The following is a 26,970-nucleotide window of genomic DNA, read 5'->3' as shown; positions in this document are numbered from 1 at the left end:
AGAAATAATACTGTTTACCCAGTTTTTCCTGTTGGTAACATCTTGCAAAACCATGGTATAATGTCAAAACCAGGATCTTGACATTCGTAGAGCAAAGATAAAGAACCTTTCCATCACCACAGAATCTCCCATGTTGCCCTTTTATAGCACGTTCACTTCCTCCTGTCCTCATTTACTTCTTAACCCAGCAGTCACTAATCTGTTCATCATTTCTATTATTTTGTCATTTCAAGAGTGTTATAGAAATGGAATCATAGGGTATGTAATTTTTGTCTTTTTTTTTGCTTGGCGTAGTTCTCCAGAGATTCATCTCAATTGTTGTGTGTATCAATAGTTTGTTCATTTTTATTCCTGAGTAAAACTGTAGATGTACCACAGTTTGTTTAATCATTCACCATTTGAAGGACTCTGGACTGTTTCTAACTTTAGGCTATTATAAATAAAGCCTCTGTAAACATTTGTGAACAAATTTTGTGTGAACATCCACTTTCACTTCTCTGTGATAAATACCCAAGAGTATAATTGTTGGTTCATATGGAAGTTGCACGTGTAGTCATTTTTAAGAAACTAACAAACTGTTTTTCAGAATGACCTTGCCAGGTTACATCCCCACCAACAATGTATGAGTGACTCAGTCTCCACATTCTGACCAGGATTGGTGTTACCATTTTTAAAAATTTAGCTATTCTGATAGATGTGTAGTGATAGCTCACTGAAGTTTTTAAGTTGTATTTCTCCAATGACTCATAATGTTGAACTTCTTTTCTTGTGATTGTTTGCCTCTTTATATCCCCTTGAAACATATTTTCATGTCTTTTGCCCATTTTCTAATGGAATTTTTTTTTTTTTCCTAACCGTTGAGGTTTGAAAGTTCTTCATATATTCTGGATGCTAATTGTTGGTTGGGTATACAGTTCGCAAATATTTTCTTTCGTAATTAAGCAGAATTTAAAAAGAACTGAAAGTAAAAATGAGCACATTTGCTTAAAAAAAAGTAAAATCTGGAGGTACACACTTAAGGCTCTGGTACTTAGTGTTGGATTTGAATTCAGACTATGCCATTTATTAGCTGTGTGACTTTGAGCAAGTTAGTGAGTATCTCTGACTCAGGTGCTCATCTGCAAAATAAGGATTTAAAACAGCATCTATCTTATGGAATTGTGAAAATTAAGTGAGTTAATATGAATAACTTGAATATTGCCTGGCTTATAAGTGCTGAAAATGTATTGGTTACTATTTTTTTTTTTTAAAGATTTTATTTATTTATTTGACAGACAGAGATCACAAGTAGGCAGAGAGGCAGGCAGAGAGAGAGAGGTGGAAGCAGGCTCCCTGCTGAGCAGAGAGCCCGATGCGGGGCTTGATCCCAGGACCCTGGGATCATGACCTGAGCTGAAGGCAGAGGCTTTAACCCACTGAGCCACCCAGGCGTCCCACTATTTTTTTTTTTTTTAAAAGCAGTCATTCACTTACTTGTCTAATCACACATTTTCTTTTTTTTTTTTTTTTTTTTTTTTTGTAATTACTTCTTAGTGGTTGGATTTCATCCCTTACTGGTCTCAACCAAAGTATTCCTGTTGGAATTATGATGATAATCATAGCAGCACTTTTCACAGCATCAGCGGTCATCTCACTAGTTATGTTTAAAAAGGTAAGTGAATTTTACATCTATAAATTTTTATACTTAATCACGTTCAGTTCCCATCTTCCCATTTTGCTCTTAATTCAGTGTAACCTCAAGCTGTTCTATTGTTCTTCTTGAGCAACTGTGCTCTCTGAGGATTGCCTTTTACAATGTAAGTTAAGCATAAAGAAAACTTCATCACATTTTTAACTTCCTGTGAAAAGGAAATATTTATAAATCCTATTAGCTCAAGGTTTTTTTTGATAAATAGTCAACCTCACTTAAAAACTTTTGGAGTTAAAAAATTTTTTCTAATTTCTTATTTTGAATATAAAGCATATTAACCTGATTAATACATAGAAGTAAATTTGTGTGGAATGTGTGTTTTGTTTGTACTTAAAATTGAAAGACATGAAATTATGACTATAAGCTGATGACAGATTTGGGCTGAATTATAACATGAATTTGTTTTTAGTGATTGCCCAGTTATCTTAGCTGTATTTCTCTGTATAAGATTCCCATCGCTGTTTTCATAGCCTTAAAAAAATAAATACATAGGGTGAGAGAGAGATCAGTGGTTTCATTTGTTTATATAAAGTTTTTTAAAAATATTTTATTTATTTATTTGACAGAGATCACAAGTAGGCAGAGAGGCAGGCAGAGAGAGAGGAAGAAGCAGGTGCCCAGTTGAGCAGAGAGCCCTATGTGGGGCTCGATCCCAGGACCCTGAGATCATGACCTGAGCCGAAGGCAGAGGCTTTAACCCAGTGAGCCACCCAGGCGCCCCTGTTTATATAAAGTTTTATTGTGTCTCAGATACATATTTTTGATATTCTGCGTGTGTTCAAACGTAGATTCTATATGATACAGAAACCATGGGAATAACCCCTGTGTTTTAAGATGATAAAGACCTTTTGGTGGGTTTCACTTTAAAGAAGCTAATTCCTTAGAACAGTTTTTCTTTATTTTTTACTGTCTGGTAACTTGAGAATATGTACAAGGAATACTTAGAAGTAACTGTACCTTATATTTAAGAACACTTTGCACTCCTGAAATATTTCACTTGTGCCTTTGCCTTTTATCTTCTCAAAACTCTGAAGACTACATTGTGTTCTTTCTGGCCATATTTTGCTACTCATTTTCTCTCAAAAGCTATTACTTCTTTTCTGAACTGCACACATGTACTATAGAAACTCAGCTTCCCAAAGTTACCAAATTCTTTTTGCAGTTACCTTTTTCCTTCAACTCTGCAGTCTTCTACACTACAGGTGGCTCCTCTTCCTCAGTCTTTGTACCTGTGTTCTGATTCTCCTGCCTTTGAGGCTGTTCTTTCTTCTTTATTTCTTTGTCCAACTCCTGTGTACAGGTCTTCTTAAAGAAATCAGGTCTCTGCTCTTTGTGCTATATAATCTTTTTCCTTGGAGATCTTAATTTCTTCAATTTTTAAGTTCCTTCTCTTCTCTATCATGGGTGACCTAGAATCTTGGAGTTGGAAGACATAATGCTTTGCATAAAAATTTACTTGCTTGATCAGGTGAGTGTTTAGGTCTCTGGTTGATCAGTATCATCTCACAGTAATGCAGCAGTGACTTGTCAGTTCCTTCTCAGAACTAGCTTTTACTAGAAGTTCTGATTCGTAGTCAAGAAATATTTATTAAGACATATTATATGATTTCATTTATATGAAGTGTCCCAAACAGGCAACTCTCTAGAGATAGAAAGTAGATTGTTTGTTGCCTTCAGTTAGGGTTAGGGCAGAGAAGGTTGCTGATGGTTAGGAAATTTCTGTTTGTGGTGATGAAAATTTCTAAAATTAGATTTATAGATGATATATTCACAACACTATAAATACTAAACCCCATTGAATTCTACACTTCAAAAGGGTAAATAGTTTATTATGCAAATTTTATCTCAGGGAAGCTGTTTTTGAAAAAGGAATATTTGTTAAGTACCTACTATGAATTTGGTGATGCTAAGTATTATCTGATGATTCCATTTAAACTTATTTCAGCACTTTGGCTGCTTTTTTCAGTGTTTTCGTTAATTTTTAAGTCACTTTCCTAGATAATTTCTTAGAATCTTTTTCATCTTTTTCTTCCCTTCCATTCCCAGCCTCAGCTAGCCCAGAATTGTTTTGTAAATCACTCACACTCCCAACTTCCTTCAGTCCATTTTGTTTGTTGTTACTATGTTAATATAAAAAAAAAAAAAACCCAAACCCAGCACTCTGAAGATTTTTGAAGTGGACTGGATGGGGAATGGGATTTTGGTGGTTGTGGGAAGTAGGCTACTAGTGACCTTTTACTACTCCTGGATCCAGACTTTCTCCTCTAGCCAAACTATTTCTAAGTTTCTTTATATATATCACATATGTTCCTTTGTCCCCATTTTTGTTCCTGCTGGGCCTCTTGACTCCTGGGTTGCTTCATCTTTGCCAGTTGAAGACCTACGAATGTTCTTTCAAGATCTAGCTCAAATCTTCATACCTCTTTCACAGAATCTTTCTCATTACCCATGTCTACAGGACTTAAATTTTGTGTGCTAGGTCATTGTCTGTTTTCTTGGGCAACGTACTGTAGGCATTATTCATTGAAGCATCTGGGCACAAGCCACTTTATATACCTTATATTCTGGGTACCCAGCTTGTTAAGATTCCTCTGGGTGAACATGTCTTTTAGCATTGGAATTAGAAGAGCAAGAGCTTTGGAACCATACACTCAGGTTGAAATTCTGGTGCCTTGACTTAGTGCTTTGTGAGTTGAAGCAGTCTTCTCTAACCACTCAGGTTCAGTGTCATCACCTGTCCTCTAAGCTCCATGAGAGCAGAGACCTAGTCTGTTTTCTTTGAGGTTATATTTCTACATCTAGAACAGTGACTGACAGAAATAGGCATGTGATAAGCATTTGAAGTGTTTGTTGAATGAAGGAAGGAATGGAAATAATAACTATGTCCATAATGCTGGGGTGAGGATTGAGTGAGACAGAGAACATAGGTTCCAGAGCAAAGGGCTTTCTCAATTAAAATTAACTGGTTTTTTTTCTGGTCTTCTTGAGCCTTTTATCAGTTTATTGCAGGATCTGGTTGAGTGTCTACTTTTATTTAGTAGATGCTTGTGTCAGTCGGTATTGTATCAGAGAAACAGAATGAAGAGATTTGTTGAAAGGAATTGGCTTATGTGGTTGTGAGAGCTTGCTTGGTCAGTCTAAAATCCATCAGACAGGCAGTCAGGCAGGGTTTGAAAATCTCAAGTAGAAGCTGAAGTCCAGTCCAAGGTGGGATTTCTTCTTCTTCAGAGAAACCTCAGTTCTGTTCTTAAAGCCTTTCAACTGATTGGATCAGGCCTACCCAGATAACTCAGAACACTCTCATTTTCTTAAAGTCATCTGATTAATAATCACGTGCACAAAATACCTTTACAGCAACATCTAGGTTAGTGTTTGATCCGTAGACTATCATAGCCAGCCAGAGAAACGTGACCATGACAACATCTCTTTGAACATTTCTTTAATTATTCCATATGTATCATTGGCGGTGCTTTATTAAACTAGAAATGTAATAAGTTCAGAGTACAGTGGAGGGTTTTGTGATATGTTGAAGATTCCATTCACTTCTTAACCATTTATGAGCATGTGTTATGTGTCAAGTACTTTATTATATATGAGCTCAAGGCACTCACATTTTGGCGTGAAAGAGAAACAAGTGGCTAGGTATCACAGTTCATTGATTTAGTAGCTATTTATAGGGATAAGTATAGGGATCACAGAGGAGAGACACCTAAGTTTGGTGATCTTTTTAGTAGTGAGGTTTTTTTTTTTAAGATTTTATTTATTTATGAGAGAGAAAGAAAGGGGCAGTCAGAGAGAGGGAGAAGCAGGCTCCCCGCTGAGCAGAGAGCCTGCCACGGGTCTGGATCCTAGGGCCCTGGGATCATTGACCCAAGCTGAAGGCAGACGCCTAACTGACTGAGCCACCCAGGCGCCCCTGAGGTTTTTAAAAATACTATCTTAGCTGAGATAGCATGATGAACAAGAGTTATATAAGTAAAGGAAGGGAGAGGATAAGTAGGTACCAGGTAGCAGGAATACTGTTTTCTTATTTAGTTGCAGGAAATAATGTTGTGTATTGGGGGAATTAAAAATAGCTCAGAATAGATGGGAGATAAACCTGGCGCATGAGTTGGGTGGGGAGAAATGTAGGGTGTTGCTTGTGGAGGACAGGGAAAGAGGAGGCTGCGTCCATAAGTTACATTCTGCAGAGTCTTGTAAACTGGGAAAACTTATTAAGAAGTTGGACTTTCTCTACAGAGTGGTGGTGAGCCAAAGAAGAGGTTTAAAGAGGAAAGTTATTGAATTGGTCAATTCGAGCTTTAGAAAGTGTGTTCTCAAATAGATTTGGCATTTGTGGGGCAGGGATGTGGTACTTGGAGAAATGAAGTCTGGGAGACAAGGTAGGAAGCTGGTGAGTAATGGTGGCCAGAACTAATGAAGTGGCAGTGTGAAGTCACTATAGTCAAGGGAAAATGAGCAGGTAGTGATTGATTGGACCTGGGCCTAGGATTGGAGGTTGAGGGATAACTCAAGGATTACACAGAACTTTTTAGATGGTGGGTCATTCAAGAAGAGAGTACAGGAAGAAGAATATAGGCATCAGGGCACCGGGCTGGGTCATTTGCTAGAGCACACAACTCTTACTCTTAGGGTTGTGAATTCAAGCTCCACATTGGGAATGGAGCCTAGATACATACATACATATGTACATAAATATTATATATGTAAGTATATATTATATGTATATCTCCAGATATGTATATGGAGAGAGAGAGAGAGAAGATATGTGGGCATCAAGTTGTTTTCAGCTTTGAATCCAGAGAATTTAAAATAATGCTGGAGCATCAAAGTATAAATACATATAGGCTTTTGGATGTATGAGTTGGGAGCAAAGGAAAGAGCTTTAGGCTGATTTCTGGACTTGGGAAGTAATGACTTCTTGATGTAAATGAAGCCTGGAAAGTGGGTATGGTAGTGAGGTGAGGGTAGAACACACTGAGATCTGCTGAGGAAAGAATGTGGAGGGACTTTTAACTGGTGGGTGATGGAGGCGTGTGTGGCACAGATGATTAATACAGTCAGAGTGTGGAGACAGTGTTTATTCTCCCGCTGCTGTGTAACTGACTGCTATGTGCAGCACTCTCAAGTCTTTGATGGTAGCTTTTCCCCCAGGTATGCAGTTCTATAAGATCCAACCCATGAAAGGAAGAGTTTTAGAGCTGTGCTGATTGAATGCCAGGCATTCAAAAGAAATATGACTGCTTCCTAAATAAATGTATTAGTATGGGAATTGTGCAGCATATGCTTTTTTTGGTTGACTGGTTTTTTTTTAACCTCATTGTTGAAGACATTACCAGTTAACTCCTTTTATATATGTTCACTGTCAGTCAGTACAGTACAAGTCCCTGAACTTCTCTGAATCTCATATGCTAATGAAATAGAAATTTAGATGAGATGATTTTCTATATGACTTTATGAAGTACAATAAATGGGGATAATATAATAAGCTAAAATATAATTTGAGCTCAGATTTCATACTTGCAGTGGCAAGTATTTCTCTCTCTTTTTTTTTAAAGGATTTTATTTATTTATTTGAGAGAGAGAGGGAGCACAAGCATGGGGAGAGGCATAGTCAGAGGGAGAAGCAGCTCCCCACTGAGCAAGGATCCTGAAATGGGGCTCGATCCCGGACCCTAGGGTCATGACCTGAGCTGAAGGCAGACACTTAACTGACTGAGCCACCCAGGTGCCCCGATTTCTCTTACTTTTTGATAGAAATTGAGATCCAGTAAAAACACCAGACAAACCTCTGAAAAAGAACTGGCTGTTTCTTCTGTGTGTATGTAGCCATAGTTGCTAGCCACTAGGGGTCAGGCTCTTCATAAACAGTTAATGCCCTCCGAAAGTTCCCAATGCACACTATTTGACTCTAGAATTGTTGCATTTTGTTAGACTATTCTGTGTCTCCAGCCCCAGCTAAACATGCTTGGTGGTTATATATTTATTTAAATTTATAATGAATACAATTTTGAGAATTCTTTTGGCATTCTGATTTGGCCTTGCATAATTGGAGTAAGAAAGCATTGAAGTGCCCAGTATGAGTGCTATGGTATCTTTGTTTCCTCCTAGTATCATTTTATAATTGACATTTGAAAAAATTGAAATGTAAGAATATCTGTCTCTTCACAGATAAGGGAACAGTTCACCTCTTACCTTTCACAGATTTCTTAAACTTTCACTTTAATTGTTTCTAGAAGTTACTTATTTTTTAAAAAGGTCTTCTTTCTTTAGTAACCAAATAGAATTAAGTAATAGTTTTGGACTAAGGGGTAGGTATTTTCAGTGGGTCATAGCGGGGAATCCAGAAATTTCCTTCTTTTAATTGGTATAAGAGCCAGAATAACTTAGTATGGAAGAGATAAATCGATGATACATAATTTGTATTCCTTTGGGGACTTTTGAATAACTTTTCTGATGAAATTTAAGAAACTGTTCATAGACATTTGTGTTCACATTAACAAAGTAATTACTAACAGTGGTTTTTTTAAGCATTTCAAAAGAATTTTAGAAAAAACTTGTTTTGGGGTGCTTGAGTGGCTCAGTTGGTTAAGCATTTGCCTTCAGCTTGGGTCCCTGCTCAGCTCAGAGTCTGCTTCTCCTTTTGCCTCTTTCCCTACCTGCTCTTGTGTTCTCTCTCTCTCTCTCTGTCACTCTGTCCCAAAAAATAAAATCTTTCAAAAACAAAAAAAGAAAAAACTTCTTTCACTTTAAAAAAACAAGTTTACCAGGGTGCCTGGTGGATCAGTCAGTTAAGTATCTGCTTTTAGCCCAGATCATGATCCCGGAGTCCTGGGATTGACCTCCACATGGGGCTCCCTGCTCAATCGGGAGTCTGCTTCTCCTTCTCCCACTCCTCCTGCTCATGCTCTCTTTCTGTCTCTCTTACTCTCTCAAATAAATAAAATCTTAAAAAAAAAAAAAAACCCACATACACACAAGTTTCCCTAAATGCTTCAAAATTTTTCTTTTAAATGGCAATCTGTCCCTTACGAAAATACTTTTTTTTTTAAATTAAAGATTTTATTTATTTATTTGACAAACTGAGATCACAAGTAGGCAGAGAGGCAAGCAGGGGGCGGGGGAGGCAGGCTCTCTGCTGAGCAGAGAGCCCGATGCGGGGCTCGATCCTAGGACCCTGGGATCATGACCTGAGCCGAAGGCAGAGGCTTCGACCCACTGAGCCACCCAGGTGCCCCCATTATGAAAATACTTCTGTGTAAGACTATAGAATTTGGGTATTGATCCAGAATAATGACAAGTCTCATTGATCGTTAAATTGGTGTTTTATAACCTTACATTTAAGTAATAGTCTTCTTAGATTAAAAGTGATGCTTTCACTTTCCTTGAAAGCACTGCTATTGTTCACTCCCTCTTTTCTTTCTTCTTTTCTTCTTTTTCATTTCTTTCTTGCTTTCTTTCTTTCTTTCTGCTTTATTTGGATCTAGGACAGAATGCTGATAATTTTACTACACTTTTTTATAGTCACAAATAGGTATACTTCTTTTATCTCTTTCTCTGAATCATCCAACACTATAATTTTTCCTGATTACAAATTAATTTCAGATGATTCACACCACCTATTAAAATGCAGGTCCACATACTAGTTATCTTCATCCAAGGGATACACAGTAGGTACAGTGATACCTTTGAATCCCTAGAAAAACTGGCACTCTGAGTAAGTTGTTTATATCCTGTCCTCAAGAGGTATCCTTAGTATATTCACTTTTTTCTGATTGCTCCCTATTTTTATTTTGTTATTCTTTTCTATAAGTACTTAATAGATCCTGAATCAAGATTGATATGTCTAAATGATTGAAAACCATCTTTACTTAGGCATGTTCAAATTTGTTGGCTCTGCTAATATTTATAATGCTATACATATGATATTTTATCTAAGTTATCTTTATATGTTAATTTTTAACAAATCATGTCCAGTGATCATATATTATGTAATTTACCCATTTAACAATTCATGGTTTTTGATATTAGTTTTTCAAAATGTGGCAAAATGTATTTATATATAATATAAAATTTGCCATTTTAATCATTTTTAAATGTACAATTCAGTGGCATTAATTATTCATATTTCTGTATGATATAAATAACTGTAACCGTTATTTCTAAGACTTTTTTTTATCATGCCAAGCAGTCATACAGCAATTGCTCTCCATTTCCCCCTACAACCAGCCTGTGGTAAGCTCTCATCTCCTTTCTGTCCCAATGAATTTGACTAGTCTAGATATTTCATATAAGTGGAATTGTTGGATATTTTACTTTTGTATATGGATTATTTCACTTACATGAAGTTTTCAGGGTTCATCATGTTGTATGTATCAGTATTTCCTTCCCTTTTCATAGCTGAATAATATTCCATGACATGTATATACTGTATTGCTTTTATTAATCTGTGGACGGGCACTTGGGTTGTTCCCACCTTTTGGCTATTGTAAGTAATGCTGCTCTGAATATTGGTGCACGGGAACCCATGTTAATCTCTTTGCTTCAAATTCTTTTGGGTTATACTTAAGAGGAATTACTTGGTGGTCAAATGGTAATTCAGCAATCAGTTTTTTGAGTAACTACCAAACTATTTTCTGCAGTGGCTGTAAATTCCTGTCAGCATTGTGTACTTATTAATTTCTCCACATCCTTGCCAGTATTTGTAATTTTCCATTTTTTCTGATAATAGCCATCTGAGTAGGTGTGAAGTATAGTATGATCACTTTTAATTTTTCAATTTTTTTTTTTTCCAAAACTGAAATCACTTCAGTATGGTACAAATGATTACATATAGATTCAGGGTTTCCACGAATAGATTATGCTATCTTCTAAACTTATTTATTACAGAGATAGGTATTCATATTTTGTATCATCTGTATAAAATCATGTGTATGTATTAATAATAAACTTAAATCCTAAAAAATGCAGCACACTCAACATTTACAAACTTACAATCAATGAAATGAAATCAATGAAATGAAACAAATATAAATAAGGAGTTAAAAATAAATAAGCATAATAATATTTTTAACATTTGTTGAGGACACTAAAATTTTTCTGTTCTAAATACTTTTTATTTTTCTATTAACTGAATTATAGTTGACATGCAATATTATATTAGTTTTGGGTATACAACATAGTGATTCAACATTTATAAACATTATGGGGACTCCTGGGTGGCTCAAGTGGTTAAGTGTTGGACTCTTGATTTCAGCTTAGGTCGTGATCTCAGGGTTATGAGATTGAGCCCCACTTTGAGCTCTGAGCTGCATGTAATGCCTGCTTAAGATTCTCTCCCTCTCCTTCTGCCCCACCCCCTGCTCACATGCATGTATGTACATGTTCTCTCTCTCTTGAAAAAAAAAAATGATGAAATACTTTCTATGATGAGTAGTTACCATCTGTCACCATAAAAGGTTATACAATATTATTGACTATTTCCTATGCTGTCCTTTATATCCCTATGATTTCTTTATTTTGTAATTGGAAATTAGTACCTCTTTATCCCTTTCACCTATTTTTCCCATCCCTTCACTTCTGTACTACCCCTCCGACTCCCCACCCCCAACCCCCAGCAACCATCATTTTGTACTCTGTATTTGAGTCTCTTTTGGGTTTTTTGTTGTCCGCTCATTTGTTTTGTTTTGTTTTGTTTTTTTAGATTCTGCATGTAAGTGAAATTATATGGTATTTGTCTTTCTGAGTTCTTTCACTTAGTGTAATACCTTCTAGGTCCACCCAGGTTGTTGAAAGTTACAAGATCTCATTTTTCTTTTGGCTGAGTAATATTGCATTGTATATATATATACCACGTCTTCTTTATCCATTCATTTATCAGCAGATACTTAGATTTCTTTTATATCTTAGCTCTTGTAAATAATACAACAGCAGTGACAGGCATTCCTACATCTTTCCCAATAAGTGTTTTTGTTTTCCTTGGGTAAATAACCAGAAGTGGAATGACTTAGTGTTTTGAGGAATCTCTATACTGTTTTCCAAAAGTTGCTATACCAATTTACATGCCCACCAATAGTTCAGCAAGGTTCCCTTTTCCCCACATTTTTGCCAACACTTGTTATTTCTCATCTTTTCGAGGATAGCCTTTGTGACTGGTGTGAGGTGATATCTCATTGTGGTTTTGATTTGCATTTGGTGATTAGTAATATTGAGCATCTTTTCATATAGCTGTTGGCTATTTGTTGTCTTTGGGAAAATGTCTATTCAGGTTCTTCTGCCTGTTTTTTTTAATTGATTTTTTTTGTTTTTTTTTGAGTTGTATTGATTCTTTATATATTTTGGATATTAGTCTCTTATCATTTGTATTATTTACACATATCTTCTCCCATTCAGTAGATGTTGCCTTTTCATTTTGTTGGTTTCCTTCACTGAGAAAAAGCTTTTTAGTTTGATGTAGTCCCATTTGTTTATTTTTGTTTTTGTTATACTTTCCTAAGGAGACATATCCAAGAAAATATTACTAAGATTAATGTCCAAGAGTTTACCTGTGTTTTCCTTTAGGAGTTTTATGGTTTCAAGTCTTATATTATGTGTTTAATCCATTTTGAATTTATTTTTATATATGGTGAAAGACAGTGGTCCAGTTTCATTCTTTTGCATGCGGCTGTCCAGTTTTCCCACCACCATTTATTGAAGAGACTGTCTTTTCCCCACTGTATATTCTTGCCTTCTCTGTCACAGATTAACTATATAAAAATGGGTTTATTTTTGGGCTCTGTGTGATGTTCCATTATTCTATGTGTCTCTTTTTGCACCAGTACTGTACTGTACTGATTACCATAGCTTTGTAGTAGAGCTTGGATCTGGAATTGTGATACTTAGAGTATCACAAGTTTCTTTCTTTCTCAAGTTTGCTTTGGCTATTTGGGTTCTTTTGTGGTTCTGTATAAATGTTAGGATTATTCTAGTTCTGTAAAAAACACTGTTGGTATTCTGATAGGGATTGCATTGAATTTTTAAATTGCTTTGGATAGTTTAGACATTTTAACAGTATTCTTCAAGTCCATGAGCATGTTATATCTTTCCATTTGTTTGTATCAGTATCAGTTCATTTCATCAGTTTTCATTATATGGGTCTTTTACCTCCTTGGTTAAGTTTATTCCTAGGGTTTTTTTTTTTTTCTTTCCTTTTTGGTGTAATAATAAATGGAATTACTTTCTTAGTTTTCTTTCTGCTAGTTTATTATTAGTGTATAAATTTCCACATATTAATTTTCTGTCTTGCAGCTTCACTGCATTAATTTTTTTTTTTTTTTAAAGATTTTTTGTTTATTTATTTGACAGACAGATCACAAGTAGTCAGAGAGGCAGGCAGAGAGAGAGGAGGAGGAGGCAGGCTCCCTGCTGAGCAGAGAGCCCGATGCGGGACTCGATCCCAGGACCCTGAGATCATGACCCGAGCCGAAGGCAGAGGCTTTAACCACTGAGCCACCCAGGCGCCCTCACTGCATTAATTTAATCTAACAGTTTTTTGGTGGAGTCTTTAGGATTTTCTATATATATTACCATGTTATTTGTGAATAGTAACAGAGTGGATGCCTTTTTTTTCTTTTGCTTGCCTGATTTTTGTGGCTGGGACTTCCAGTACTGTGTGAAATAAAAAAAGGCAGGAATGGACATCCTTGTATTGTTACTCATCTTAGAGGAAAAGTTTTCACTTTTTCACCACTGAGTATGATGTTAACTGCAGTTTTGTCTTATATGGCCTTTATTATGTTGAAGTATGCTCTCTCTTTACCCACTTTGTTGAGAGTTTTTAACATGAATGATATTGGATTTTGTGAAGTGATTTCTCTGTATCTATTGAGATAATCATATGATTTTTATCATTCATTTTGTTAATCTGGTGTATCGTGTTGATTGATTTGAAGATACTGAACCATCTTTAATCTTGGGAATAAATCTTACATGGTCATGGTGAAGATCTTTTTAATGTATTGCTGAATTTGGTTTGCTAATTTTTTTTTTTTTTTGAGGATTTTTGCCTTTATGTTCATCAGTAATATTGGCCTGTAATTTTCTTTTTGTAGTGTTTTGGTTTTGGATACCAAATGAGTAATGCTGACCTTATGAATTTGGAAGCATTCCTTCTCCTCAGTTTTTCAGACTGTTTGAGAAGACTAAGTATTAGCTCTTTCTTAAATGTTTGATAGAACTCATCTGTGAAGCCACCTGGTCCTCAACTTTTGTTTGTTGGGAGTTTTTTATTATTGGTTCATTTTCATTACTAGTAATCAGTCTGTTCAGATCTTCTATTTCTTCCTGATTTAATATTGGAAGATTTGTATGTTTTTAGGAGTTTATCCATTTCATCTAGGTTGTCCAGTTTGTTGGCGTGTAATTTTTCATAGTAGTCTTACAATCCCTTCTATTTCTGTAGTGTTGGATGTAATTTGTCCTCTTTTGTATTTTATTTTTTTTAAAAGATTTTATTTATTTATTTGACAGAGAGAAAAAGAGAATAAGCAGGGGGAGCAGCAGAGGGAGAGGGAGAAGCAGGCTCCCCGCTGAGCAGGGAGCCCAATATGGGACTCGATTCCAAGAGCCTGGGATCATGACTTGAGCCGAAGGCAGACGCTTAACTGTGCCACCCAGGCGCCCTGTTTCTGATTTTATTAATTTGAGTCCTCTCTCTTTTTTGCTTGATGTTTCTGGTAAAGAATTTATCAATTTTGTTTATCTTTTCAAAGAATCAGTTTTTGGTTTCATAGATTTTTTTTTTCCTGTTTTTGTCTCTAATGTGTCTGCTTCCAGTCTGATCTTTATTATTTCCTTGATTCTACTAACTTTGGGTATTGTTACTTGGTTGGTTTTTAGTGCCTTTATGTGTAAGGTTAGATGGTTTGAGATTTTTTTGGTTTCCTTGAGGTAGGCTTAAATAGCTTTAAACTTTTTTTTGAGGTTTTCTTTTGCTTTGTCTCAAAGATTTTGAACTGCTTTGTTTCCATTTTCATTTGTCTGAATGTATTTTTTTTTTATTTCCTTTTTGATTTCTTCATTGACACCTTGGTTGTTTGGTAGCATGTTTAGCCTCCGTGTATTTGTGTTTTTGTCTAGTTTTTGTAATTGATTTCTAGTTTAAAACCATTGTAGTCAGAAAAGATACTTGATATGATTTCAGTTTTCTTAAATTTATTGAGATTTGTTTTATGACTTAATATGTAAACCTGGAGAATGTTCCATGTATACTTGAAGAGAATGTGTGTTCTGCTGTTCTTGATGAGGTGTTCTGTGTATATTCAATCCATCTAGCCTAATGTGTACTTAAAGCCATTCATTCCTTGATTGATTTTCTGCCTGGATGACCTATCTATTGATGTAAGTGGATTTGTTAAAAGTTCCCTAGTATGTTTAATGTAAAACATCCCTAGTATGTAAAACATCCCTAGTATGTTTAAAACAGCCTGTATGTGCAATTTACTTTGTAACACAGGTACAGCCCACTAGAGCAGTGTTGTACTTCTTTGGTAACTTTGTAAAGAAGGTAATTTGGGGCCATTTGTTTAATCCCTAACAGATAAGTAATTATATAGTGGCTTCTACTGCAAGTCACTATGTCTTTTTTTTTTTTTTTTTTAAGTAAGCTCTATACTCAGTGTGGAGCTTGAACTAATGACCCCAAGATCAAGAGTTGCATGCTCTATGACTGAGCCAGACAGGTGCCCCAGCAAGTTACTGTGTCTTACAGGGGATATGGTAGTGAGTGGGAATTAGCCCTTTCCCTCAAGGAACCAAAGTCATGTGGCCTATAAGACATGTATACCTACAAACCCTACAAAAGAAAAAGCATGCTATACATGGTATTGGAGGTGCTCATAATAGGGAGAGCCAGAGCTAGGTCAGGCAGAAAAAGGACAGCAGTAAAGAGGTAGGCCTCAAAGGATGAGTGGAATTTCAATAGTGTGAAACTAGACCATTAATTCAGGAGGTTCCCCAAGGGGTATCTGACCCCGATCTATGGACAGTTTACAGATGGTTTATAGGAAATGGTTTAATTGAAAACGTTAGACTAAGAGATTGATGTTTTTTTAAAAACTCAAAACAAGAATCAAAATTTCAAAAATTCATTTCTTTGTTTTTTTCTCTAGGTTTTAAAAAAGTTAAAATAATTCTGGCATAGCAGGCATCTTATATTTATAAAAGCATTATTTCTTGAAATTGTATTCTGTAAGCTTTGATGGAAATATGTGTTTGGACTATTTTAAGTACTGTACCATGGTTCTTTACTTTCCATAGTATATAGTACATAATTTTTTGTGTCATATACTACCACAGTATATACTGGAATATTTTTGAAGATACACTAAGGAAGCAAGATTCCCTTCTGGAGTTGTGTGTTGGCTATGACACTTCTACAAATATTTAAAAATAAATTTTAATTTTTATTACATATTTACATAATTCTCATTTGATCCTTAGGAAAACACTGAGAGACAGGACAATAAATACTCTTGTTTCATGGGAAGTAAACTTGAGGGGTTTTTTTGTTTTTTGTTAAGTATTTATTTATTTGAGAGTGAGAGAGAGAGAGCGAGAGCATGAGAGGGGGGTGGGTCAGAGGGAGGAGAAGACTCCCCACTGAGTGGGGAGCCTGAAGTGGGCCTGGGTCCTGGGATTCCCAAGGCAAATGCTCAACCCTCAACCAGCTGAGCCACCCAGGTACCCCTAAACTTGAGGTTTTGAGTGGTGACCAGCCAGGTGGAAAGTAGTGGAAACAGTAGATACAAAATCTAGTGTTGTGTGTTGCTCCTAGAACTAAGTATTTAGGTTAATGCAGTTCTCATAACTGGAAGGATAGCAAGTACTTAAGCTGTTTGGTTTTCAAAAATTATAATATTTTATCTTAAAGCTTTGTCTCTGATTTCATAAGGAATGTGCACTATCACTAGATATCACTCCTGAAACATATCAGGGAAATGATGAGCTTTTTGAGATGGCGATACTTAGAATTAGCCTGTCATATTGTTGGAGCACTGAGGAAAGAATCACCCTTTTCACATGGATATTATGGATTTCATACAGCATTTGAGCATTATGCACTGAATACATACATAATCTTTTCCCTCTAGGTGGCTCTCTGAGTCTGTATAGATTTGGACTACTGAGAAATGTGTGCTCTTCTACCTTTATTTTGCCCTGCTCTGGGGCTATGCGTTACATTTATAAAGTAATGAAATATGAAATCCATTGGATATGTAACAGCAGGCACTCAGTTTAAAACACATTTGGGAAAGGAAATAACAAAGCAAGTTAGAACAAATATTTGTTTATTACATGCCCAAAAACTTTGGGGGAAAGGAGGAGAGACAGACAAGTGAACTGTAGTGCCTTTGCACTGTAACAGGGTCTACTAAGTAAAGGTTTATTAGATTTCTACAACATACTTCATTTTCTTGGACCTAATCATATGAACTCTGTTTTGAGATCATTTTCTTGAACAAAGGAGTGATAATTATCTGTGTCTTTTATGTTCCATAGAAAACTTGGTTTTAAAAATGGATTAGGGCACTTGGGTGGCTCAGTCTGTTGAGCGTCTTACTCTGGGTTTTGGCTCAAGTCACCATCTCAGGGTTGTGGGATGGAGCCCTGCATTGGGTTCTGTTCAGCAAGAAGTCTGCTTGATAGTCTCTCTCTCCCTCTGCCCCTACTCCCGCTCGCTTGCTCTCTCTCTAATAAATAGATCTTTTAAATAATTTTTTAAAAGAATTAAAATAATTACTTACGATTCTGAAAATTCCCAACATGAAGAAATGCTTTTGAAGATGTTGATCACAATTACAGAACAGGAAGTGATCATGTGATGGAATGACGTTTGACAAACTGGACTATTATGAAAATTAATATTTCAGATCTCTGTGTTTATAAGCAAGGATCAGCAATTTTGTTTGGAACCATTTTTGTGTGTCATAACACACAAAGTTTGAGTAATGCATAAAGATTATCCCTGGAGAGAGAAGGGAATACAAAAGAGATGCCTTATAACATTCAGTTAACCAACAAGGAAAAAAGTCATTTTCTCATCATTCTCTCAAAGTATTAAAAGAATTAAATTATGATAGTACTATAGTACCAGAAGAAAAGAATTTTAGGGTTTATCTAAAGTGTACTTGTCATTGCTCTCTTTTATTCCCTGACCCTTTTACACTTTGTCCCACTGTAAGATGGCTTTTGCCCTCACCACTATGTTAGAAGAACTTAGGGCTGTCTGGATATTTTTTATCTTCCACCCTGGGCAGCTCTTCATTCTTTAATGTGGCTTTCTTCCCATGGCACCTGTGGAATAAGTCTTTGGCTTTTCCCATTCCTCTCTTAATTATTCCTTGTTATTGTAGGTACCTCCTAAATATTGGTGTCTTAACAGACTTTATTTGGTCCTTGACACTTTTTCTTTTTTTCCTCCATGGACCGTTCTATTTATTTACATCAGACAGAGTTGTGGCTGTCACTGATGTGGCATTGATTTTCAAGTCCTTGTTTCCTGCCCATTCCTCTCTCGAGCTCCAAACCAAATCTTCACCTGCGCACTGTACCACTCTAGAGTAGGTATCCGGTAAACATCTGTGGAATGAATGTACGAATGTTTAGAACTTAGCGTCTCCTTTCCCCTCTAAGCCAACCTGTCTTGTCTCTTCTCTGTCTTCTTGAAACAACTTCAGTGTATCTAAGCTTGACTTGAAAGTCTTTGATTCATTCTCCTCTTCCTCATTCCATATTTACTCCACAAGTACCAGTCCCTATGCAGGACTGGGAAAAAGACTGACTTGGGTGCTGCCCCAATGTTCCAAACCTGCTTTAATTGCATTTCAGGCAGGCTTTATTTAGACCTCATCAAAATGCAGTATAAGTTCCCTTTGTCTCTTCCTGCCTCTCCCAAGTTTGTAGGCATGTAATAAATAAATATTCTAATTTGTTTTATTATTTCTTTTCCCAAACTTACATTAAATTGACCGATGTTATGTATTGTTGCACTTCATAGCTTATGCATCTTGAAACATATGCTAATTGAGTTTTTTTTAACCTTACTCTTGCAAATAAATCCCGAAGATTTAAGTGATAAATCAGTATGGGTGGACAGTTCCCAAAAGTTTTTCCGTGTAAATCCTTTAGGACTTCACTGTACACAAAAAGTAAAATGGTATACAGAATGAGAGAGGATAGAGGAAGTATCTTTAAGAACATGAGTAGTGCTTGATACATTAAATGATAAAATCATATCATTTGATTGTAATAGGGTTAGCAGTTTATATGTAACCAACATAGAAATAGGTAAGGTATTATTCTTTTTTAATTGTCTTTGGTGGCAAATTAATAAATTCTGAATGTCTCTTGTTGTGTTTAAACCATTCTCTGTAATATCTTAAATAAGTAGGTACAGCGGGAAACACAACCTTTTGCACTTGGTTAAGAAGTTTTAAAATTTATTTTTGGTTTTGCATAAGCATAAGTACCTCTTCTGCATTGGGGATAAAATGGAAAAGACTGTGTTAGGAAAATACTTTAATACAATATGGTGTGCCAGTGTGGTTGGTGGCTGATGTTCTTGACCTTAGGAATTATGACTACAGTCTAGTCCTTTTATCTCTGGGTAAGGTTGAGATTAATGGAAGAGTTGCTGAAAATGACTGTATAGATTACCACTTACCTTGTCCCCCTTTTTTGTGCCTCCATAGGTACATGGACTATACCGCACAACAGGTGCTAGTTTTGAGAAAGCCCAACAAGAATTTGCAACAGGTGTGATGTCCAACAAAACTGTCCAGACTGCAGCTGCAAATGCAGCTTCAAGTGCAGCAACTAGTGCGGCTCAGAATGCTTTCAAGGGTAACCAGATTTAGAGAGCCCTCCTAAAACACACTGGTACCTTCCGACTGTACTTTTCTCTAGTTACTGTATTCTATAAATATTTTTATGTTCAAAACAGTACACACGGCATGTATATTTCCTGTTCACTTGTGCATGGGCTAAAACCAGAAAAACTTTCTTGTCTTATTACTTACCTAGCAATTTAATATTTTGGTGCCCCCTGCAGAAAAAAATATCACATGCTGAATAAATATTCTCCATATTTTTGGGGGGATGAATGTTCAGCAAATTATTTCAGTGTTGACACACTGAAATTAATATGGTACTTATGATTAAAAATGCATTTAGTACTAGCTGCAGTCTTTCTTTGAAGAATCTTAGACTTAAGGATTACATATTAGAGCATTAAAGTGATACTTCATTCTGTTTTCCCCATTTATATTGGAAGAAATAGGCCATCAGGGACTTAGGGATTTTAAAAATTGGCTTGCTAATTTTAGCAGTTTTAGTCACCAGTGAAGAGCCTGTGTGCATTTTGTAGTAGATCATGTAAATTTTATCCTTTTATTTTTGTTCCTTTTTTCTTTTTTAGAGTAGTTATTTTGATATCAATCTCTGATCTTGCATGGGCACCACATTTCTTAAAAGAATTAGTATTTTGGCTTCTGCACTGCTTTTGGTTGTAGGATTAGGGAGTGCTGGTAGAATCAAAGAAGTGGTTTTCTGCAATAGTTTTTTTTCTTTAATAAAAATTTATCAGGATGCGATGTGAGAACATAATGTGCAGTGCATTATCCAAAAAAGGGTAGATAATAAATGGAATAGAATGTAGTAATGATAATACTGTTTTTTTTTTTTTTTTTTAATTTTCAGTATTCGTATCATAGTAGAATATTACTGTATGGAAACTTTGGTATTCTTGTGGCTACTCATTTTAATTGAATTGAGATTGTGTTTGGCAGCTCTTTTTTGGGGAGTGTGTAATTTTTAACAGAGGTATTAAAGTCTAGACTAACTCCTTATCCAAAAAGAACATACAGTATTTCAGGGAATTTTTCTTTTAGCCTTTCATCTGTAGTGGGATTAAAAAGAAGAAGACGCTGTTGGTTCACATATACTTGAATCCCTAACAAACCTCAGTCTTTCAATTTTTGAGACAGACTGAATACATTAAAATTTTTCAGCAATAGAAGAAACATTTAACCTGCACCAAACAAGAAAATACAAATATAGTTAAATGCATTAATTATGACTACAACCACATTAAAATTGTTACTATGCACCATAGGATATAATTCTTACAGTATACTTGGTTTGAAACTTTGAATCATTTTTAATACTGATTAAATGACTCAAATGTCATTTATATACTGTGTAAAGTCATTATATACTGTGTTTTGGAAGTCATTAGCTACTTAAGGTTGCAGAATAATCAGTGATTTATTCAACTTGACTTTAAAAAGGATAGTCTATTGGATTATATTATTTGAGACTGCAGAACCTTTTTAAAAAGAATCAAATGGGCATAAATGGCTAAATCACTTTGTTTTCCCCAAATCTGGAGATGAATGAATTTCATGGTGGGGGTGGGATGATGAGTTCTCACTATTTATGAAATTTAAACTTTGTGTGATACTAGGTCACATGGATTCATCTAGATGGTGTTTACATTTGGTTTATTTGGGATTTATTGAAGTAATATACTTAGAAGATATTTCCTTTATTCTGATTAAAATAGGATTCAGAATATGAATTTAAAGCTGTTTTTATGAATATTTCTGATCAGTGGTAATCTCCCTGTTTTCTCAAATAAGCCAGTTCAAGTTTGTCAGATTCTATAATCTTACTGAAAATCTGTTTTATCACAGTGTGCTTTACTGAGTGTGTATTTTACAAACATCAAAACATTAACCACAAAATATAATAGGAGTACTTATGTTCATCATTAATTTATACCTCAAGTCCATTTCTCTTTTTTTTTCAACTACAAATGAATATAGAGACTTGAAAAATACTGAGATACTTTCCTTCAAAAATAGGAAGGCTTCTGTCTTGTAGAAGTCCCCAAAGGTAGCATTTTTAAGTAGCAAATAATTAAAAACAACAGTACCTTTTGGTGTGTGGGTGGAGATGTTTTAAAATCTATCTCCTTGGGTTCATGCACGCTTATGAGATAAAATTGTTTTTTAAAAACAAATGTGCATTAAAATGATGGCAGTACTAACAGTTTGATAAGGTATAGGGCTTTTAAATTCTTACATTCTCTGTTCTCCTAACAATAATGGGTAAATGGTCACATTTTCCGGCAAGAGATTGGCATTTGTTAATATTTTATATTCAGTACTAACATGGCCCAGTATCACAGTCGTGAATTGGTCTTCATTGGTGTAAGCATTCATGTCTTTTTTCAGTTTGTAATATTAAATTGTGGCTATTTTATTTCAAACTAAAATTTGAACACTGGAAAATCATTGCTCAGTGATTTGTAATTTGGGACTTGGATTATTTATCTAGGGATGTTTGTATATTTTGTCAGTGAGTAATATTGCGCTGCCATCATAATGAGCGTCATGGTTCTCTATAAATGCCCTCCATCTGTCCCTCTAATGTTGCATGTTTTCAGTGGTTTGGAAGTTTTGTATATTTATTGTATTAACACAGAGTGTCATAAAATAAAATGCTGTTTACTGGATGTTAGTTTGTCTAATTTTAAATACGATATTAGCATTTCAGAGGTAGAGATTATGCTGTGGGCTTACTGTATATAGAAATGTCACATTGATTTTTAAAGAATCTTTGTATAATTCTATCATGTGCTGAACAAAATAAATAATATAAAAGGCTTCATTAAAAACAGAGCAACATGAAATGACCATTTTTCTGTTGGATTAGACTTTTTGGTGATAGAACACGAGCTTCACTCATATTTTGATCACTTTAAGGTCAAAATACACATACCATCTAGAAGTTAGTGAGATTCAAAATGGAAAACCTGTTTTGTGGCTAGGGTTTTTCCTGTGCGTTTAAATGGATGCCTCTGTACTAGTATTGTATTGATTAGCTTAAACTTGTGTTCTGTTTCCTAACCTGTTGCTATTTTATGTACTGATGAAGGTACCTATTTGTGTATTATTGGATTTTTCACTTGGGTTATCTAAAGAGGATGTAAAAATCTAAAATGTTCTTGGTGAATCTTATTTTGAGCAATAAGTGTTAAATTAAAATAGGAACAGCATTTTTAATTTTCTGGGTGTTATCTAAATGAGTTTGGATTTTCATTGGATATATCTTCTATAAATCATGTTGAGCTAATGTATAGTTCACACTTTATGGGGAATTTATGTTAAATTGAGTTTATTAGTTTCTATAATTTGTGCTAGTATAATGCTCTCATAGTTATTGCTATATCTTTTTCTGAAAATGCTGACACATTAACATTTAATTTTATGTCTTTACTGGTAAAAATCTATGTTCAAACTGTTTATATGCCAAGTTTGTAACAGTTTTGCATATTTCCCCCCGTTGGAATTACTGTGGCCATCAAACACCATTTCACTGTATTTCCTTCCATTTTTCCTTTAAAGAAAATGTTTAGAGGGATTTTTTGATTCCATGTGATTAAGACCTTTAGAAGTGAAATAAAAGTGGTTAATGTAAAAATAATGGTTAAAAATAAAAAAATGCCTTACTTTGATAGATTTTCAAGTACCATAGTATAAATTATTTAGAGTAGAATAATATATTGTAACACATTAGAGTTGTTTTAAATACTTGTTTATTAAACTAAAGAGTTATATCTCAATGGTCAAATATTATGGAAAGTGAAGTATTTCCACTAGAATTTTAGGGTACAATTTATAAAACAGCAAGCTTTTTGTATTGATGGATGTTTTAAAAACCTTACGTTAGGGCTTTGTCACAGTACATAGAGAGCTAGAAAGAAATCTATAGAAATTTCCTAAGCCAGACATTGCCACTAATCTGTACTAGATAAATATCTTTAAAGCTTCTAGGAAAATAGGGCAAGATGGATCTCTAGTGTTCTTACCCTTCCTTTTGGCTTCATATTTATAGTTATGTACAGTTTAACTTTGTGGTTTTGGTAAGACAAAGCCTTTAACCTATAGAATTTTCTTTAGCACTATTTATATTTTCAAATGGTAAGGGAGATGGGAGCCACCATGTATCAGTGTAATGAGTGTTAAATTTTATGTTTATCTAAATTTTGATTTATTTTTCAGCTTATTTATAATTTTTTTTTTTTTTTTTAACACTTAAGTGATGGTTACACCCCATGTAGGGCTTGAACTTAGGAGCCGGAGATCAGGAGTAACATGCTCTGCAGCCTGAGCCAGCCAGGTGCCCCATCAGCTTAGATCTTTCTGGGCTTGTATGGCTGATTGTGTAGTTAAAACCCTCCTGCTGCTAAAACCCATTTTATCTTTTCTCTAATAGGACCAAAAAAAGTTCATCCTCTTCAACCTAGTAATGTTTCATTTACTGTATAAAGTACTCTGAATATTATTTCCTCTACATTTATACAGTTACAATTTGTAGACTCATAGCATGCAAAAATTTAAAAAAATTCTTAGTTATTTATAGCCCTTACATGGAATCCTAGAATTCCTCTAGAACTCCTTTAATGTTTTGTAGGCCAGTGATTCTCAACATAAATCATAGTTGTGAGTAGTTGTTACTGGTGACAGTTTATTGTATTCCTCAGCTTTATTCTTCACTAAAAATCACTGTCCTCTAGCTGGTCATAGTAGTTCTTACCATATTATAGTCTACACAAAAAGTCCACTGGTCACATTCCTCAGACTAATTTTTTCTAGTTTGAAAGTCATATATACCTGTTAGAAAATAATTAGAAAATAATGAATGAGGAAAAAAATAATATGTAATTCTATCATCTAGGGATATCACTGCCAATGTTGTATTTTTCCATCCTTTTTTCTATGCATACATTTTTTATAGAACTATGGGATATAAAACTGTGGATTTTTAATCCAGTTTTCCCCTATGTAGCATTATGTCATAATGGCCTAATAGTTTTAGCTTCTAAAATTTTTTAATTTATAAAATTAATACACACTTGATAAATTTTAGAAAATATAAACAAAAGATAAAGTTCCTCATAATTTTATACCAATAAACAACTGCTATTAAAATTTGGCTTATATGTATTAATTTTCTAGGAAGACAACTTTTATCCAAAAATTAAAAAGTAATTTTCCCTTCCATATTCTTGTATTAGGTGCTGTGGGGATTTTTTTTTTTTTTTTAAGATTTTATTTATTTGACAGAGATCACAAGTAGAGAGAGAGAGAGGAGGAGGCAGGCTCCCTGCCTAGCAGAGAGCCTGATGTGGGACTTGATCCCAGAACCCTGAGATCAGGACCTGAGCTGAAGGCAGAGACTTAACCAACTGAGCCACCCGGGCAGCCCACTGTGGGGATGTTTATCTAGTTCTCATATACCTCATCTCTTTGGGCCCCTTAAGACCACACTGGTACAAGATGTCATCTAGTCATAGCCGATGTACACTTGGCTCATTAAATGATTAAAATGCCCAAGTAGAATGAAGCATATAAAAAATATCCTAATAGCTTTCCATTTCCTATATGAGGCCCAGCAACTTACCCATATTTTGTCCCATTATCCCAGTAATACTCTTACTCTATTTTCTCTCCGAGCTATCTTGAGTTGGTCTCCTGTTACTTTTTAAAAGGAGAATTTAATGGCTTGTAATCTTTTTTCAACTATGATGACTATATGTTGAACTTTTTTTCATAGTCTCAATATATTTCTATAACATTTAATACTTGTATATCTACCCTTATATGCATGTATCATGTTATTAAATTTTAATTTATATAAATTATACAAAATTTTAATTAAATAATTAAAATTTTATTGAGGCATAATTAAAATAGTTTCAGGTGTACAACATAATGATTCAGTATTTGTGTACACTGTGAAATGATCACCACACTAAGTCTACTTACCATCACCATACATAGTTACAGACTTTTTTTTCTTATGAAAAAAGAGGATATTTAAGATTCTCTTAGCAACTTTCAAATATTCAGTACAGTATTACTAACTGTAGTCACCATGCTGTACATTACATCCCTGTGACTTACTTATTTTAATACCGGAAGTTTGTACCTTTTGACTCCCTTCACCCATTTCACTTACCCTCTATACCCTTCTCCTCTGGCAACCACCAGTTGATTCTCTATCTCTGTATCTGTGAGCTTGGGTTTTATTGTTTATTTTGTTTTGAAAAAAAAATTTTTTTTAGATTCTGCATATAAGTGAGATCATACAGTATTTGTCTTTCTCTGATTTATTTCACTTAACATAATGTGTTCTAGGTCTATGAATTATACTGCAATGGGAAGATTCCATTTGGGGGGAGTGCTGAGTAATATTTCAATATTCCAAATGCACATATTGCAGATATTTTCTCCCATTCAGTAGGCTGCGTTTTCACTTTGTTGATGATTTCCTTTGCTGTGCACAGGCTTTTTAGTTTGTGTAGACCCACTTGCTTATTTTTGCTTTATTGCCTTTGCTTTTGGAATCAGATTCAAAACATTGCCAAGGTCAGTGTGAAGGAGCTTGCCACCAATATTTTCTTCTAGGAGTTTTATGGTTCCAGGTCTCACATTCAGTTCTCTAATCCATTAATTTTTGTGTATGGTGTAAAATAGTGGTCAAGTTTCATTCTTTTGCATGTGGCTGTTCAGTTTTCCCAACACCATTTATCGAAGAAACTGTTCTTTACCCATTAATGTTTTTGCCTCTTTTGTCATAGATTAATTGGCCATGTATGTGTGAGTTTATTTCTGGGCTCTCTGTTGTGTTCTGTTGATCTGTCTGCTTTTATGCTATTATCATACTGTTTTGATTGCTGTAGCTCTATAATAGAGTTTGAAATCAGGGAGTGTGATGCCTCCAGTTTTGTTCTTGAGTTTTCTTTGGTTATTCAGAGTCTTTTGTGGTTCATACAGACTTTCCTATTATTTATTTCTTTGAAAAATGCCATTCAAATTTTGATAAGGATTGCATTGAATCTGTAGATGGCTTTGAGTAGTGTGGATTTTTTTTTGTTTTTTAAATTTTATTTGAGTGAGCATGAGCAGGGGAAGGGCTAGTGGGAGGGGGACAAGCAGATGCCCCACTGAGTGGAGCCCAATGTGGAGCTCAATCCCAGGATCCTGGGATGATGACTTAAGCCAAAGGCAGACTCTTAACCAACTGAGCCAACCAGGTACCCCCTTGTGTGGACATTTAAGCATTATTAATTTTTCTAATCCACGAGCAGAGACTATCTTCCCACCTGATTGTGTCATCTCTGATTTCTTTCATCAGTGTCTTATTCTATTTTTTTAATGTAATTGTAAATGGGA

General features: G+C 35.0%; 1 protein-coding gene across 1 annotated transcript in view; it reads left to right on the top strand.

The window, feature by feature from the left end:
• SCAMP1 (secretory carrier membrane protein 1) overlaps nucleotides 1–22,787 on the top strand; it is a 127,482-nt gene extending 104,695 nt beyond the window's left edge. Inside the window, exons 8-9 of the mRNA XM_032847928.1 lie at nucleotides 1,534–1,651; nucleotides 19,420–22,787. Of these exons, the coding sequence (XP_032703819.1) occupies nucleotides 1,534–1,651; nucleotides 19,420–19,584 (283 nt within the window). The 3' untranslated portion in view covers nucleotides 19,585–22,787. The remainder of the gene's footprint in view (nucleotides 1–1,533; nucleotides 1,652–19,419) is intronic.
• Nucleotides 22,788–26,970: the final 4,183 nt, after the last annotated feature.

The sequence above is a fragment of the Lontra canadensis genome, unplaced genomic scaffold, assembly GCF_010015895.1.
Source record: "Lontra canadensis isolate GAN:19392208 unplaced genomic scaffold, GSC_riverotter_1.0 scaffold4, whole genome shotgun sequence".
Lineage (NCBI taxonomy): Eukaryota > Metazoa > Chordata > Mammalia > Carnivora > Mustelidae > Lontra > Lontra canadensis.
Note: the sequence above shows the minus strand (reverse complement) of the source record. Positions and strands in the feature narration are given on the sequence as shown.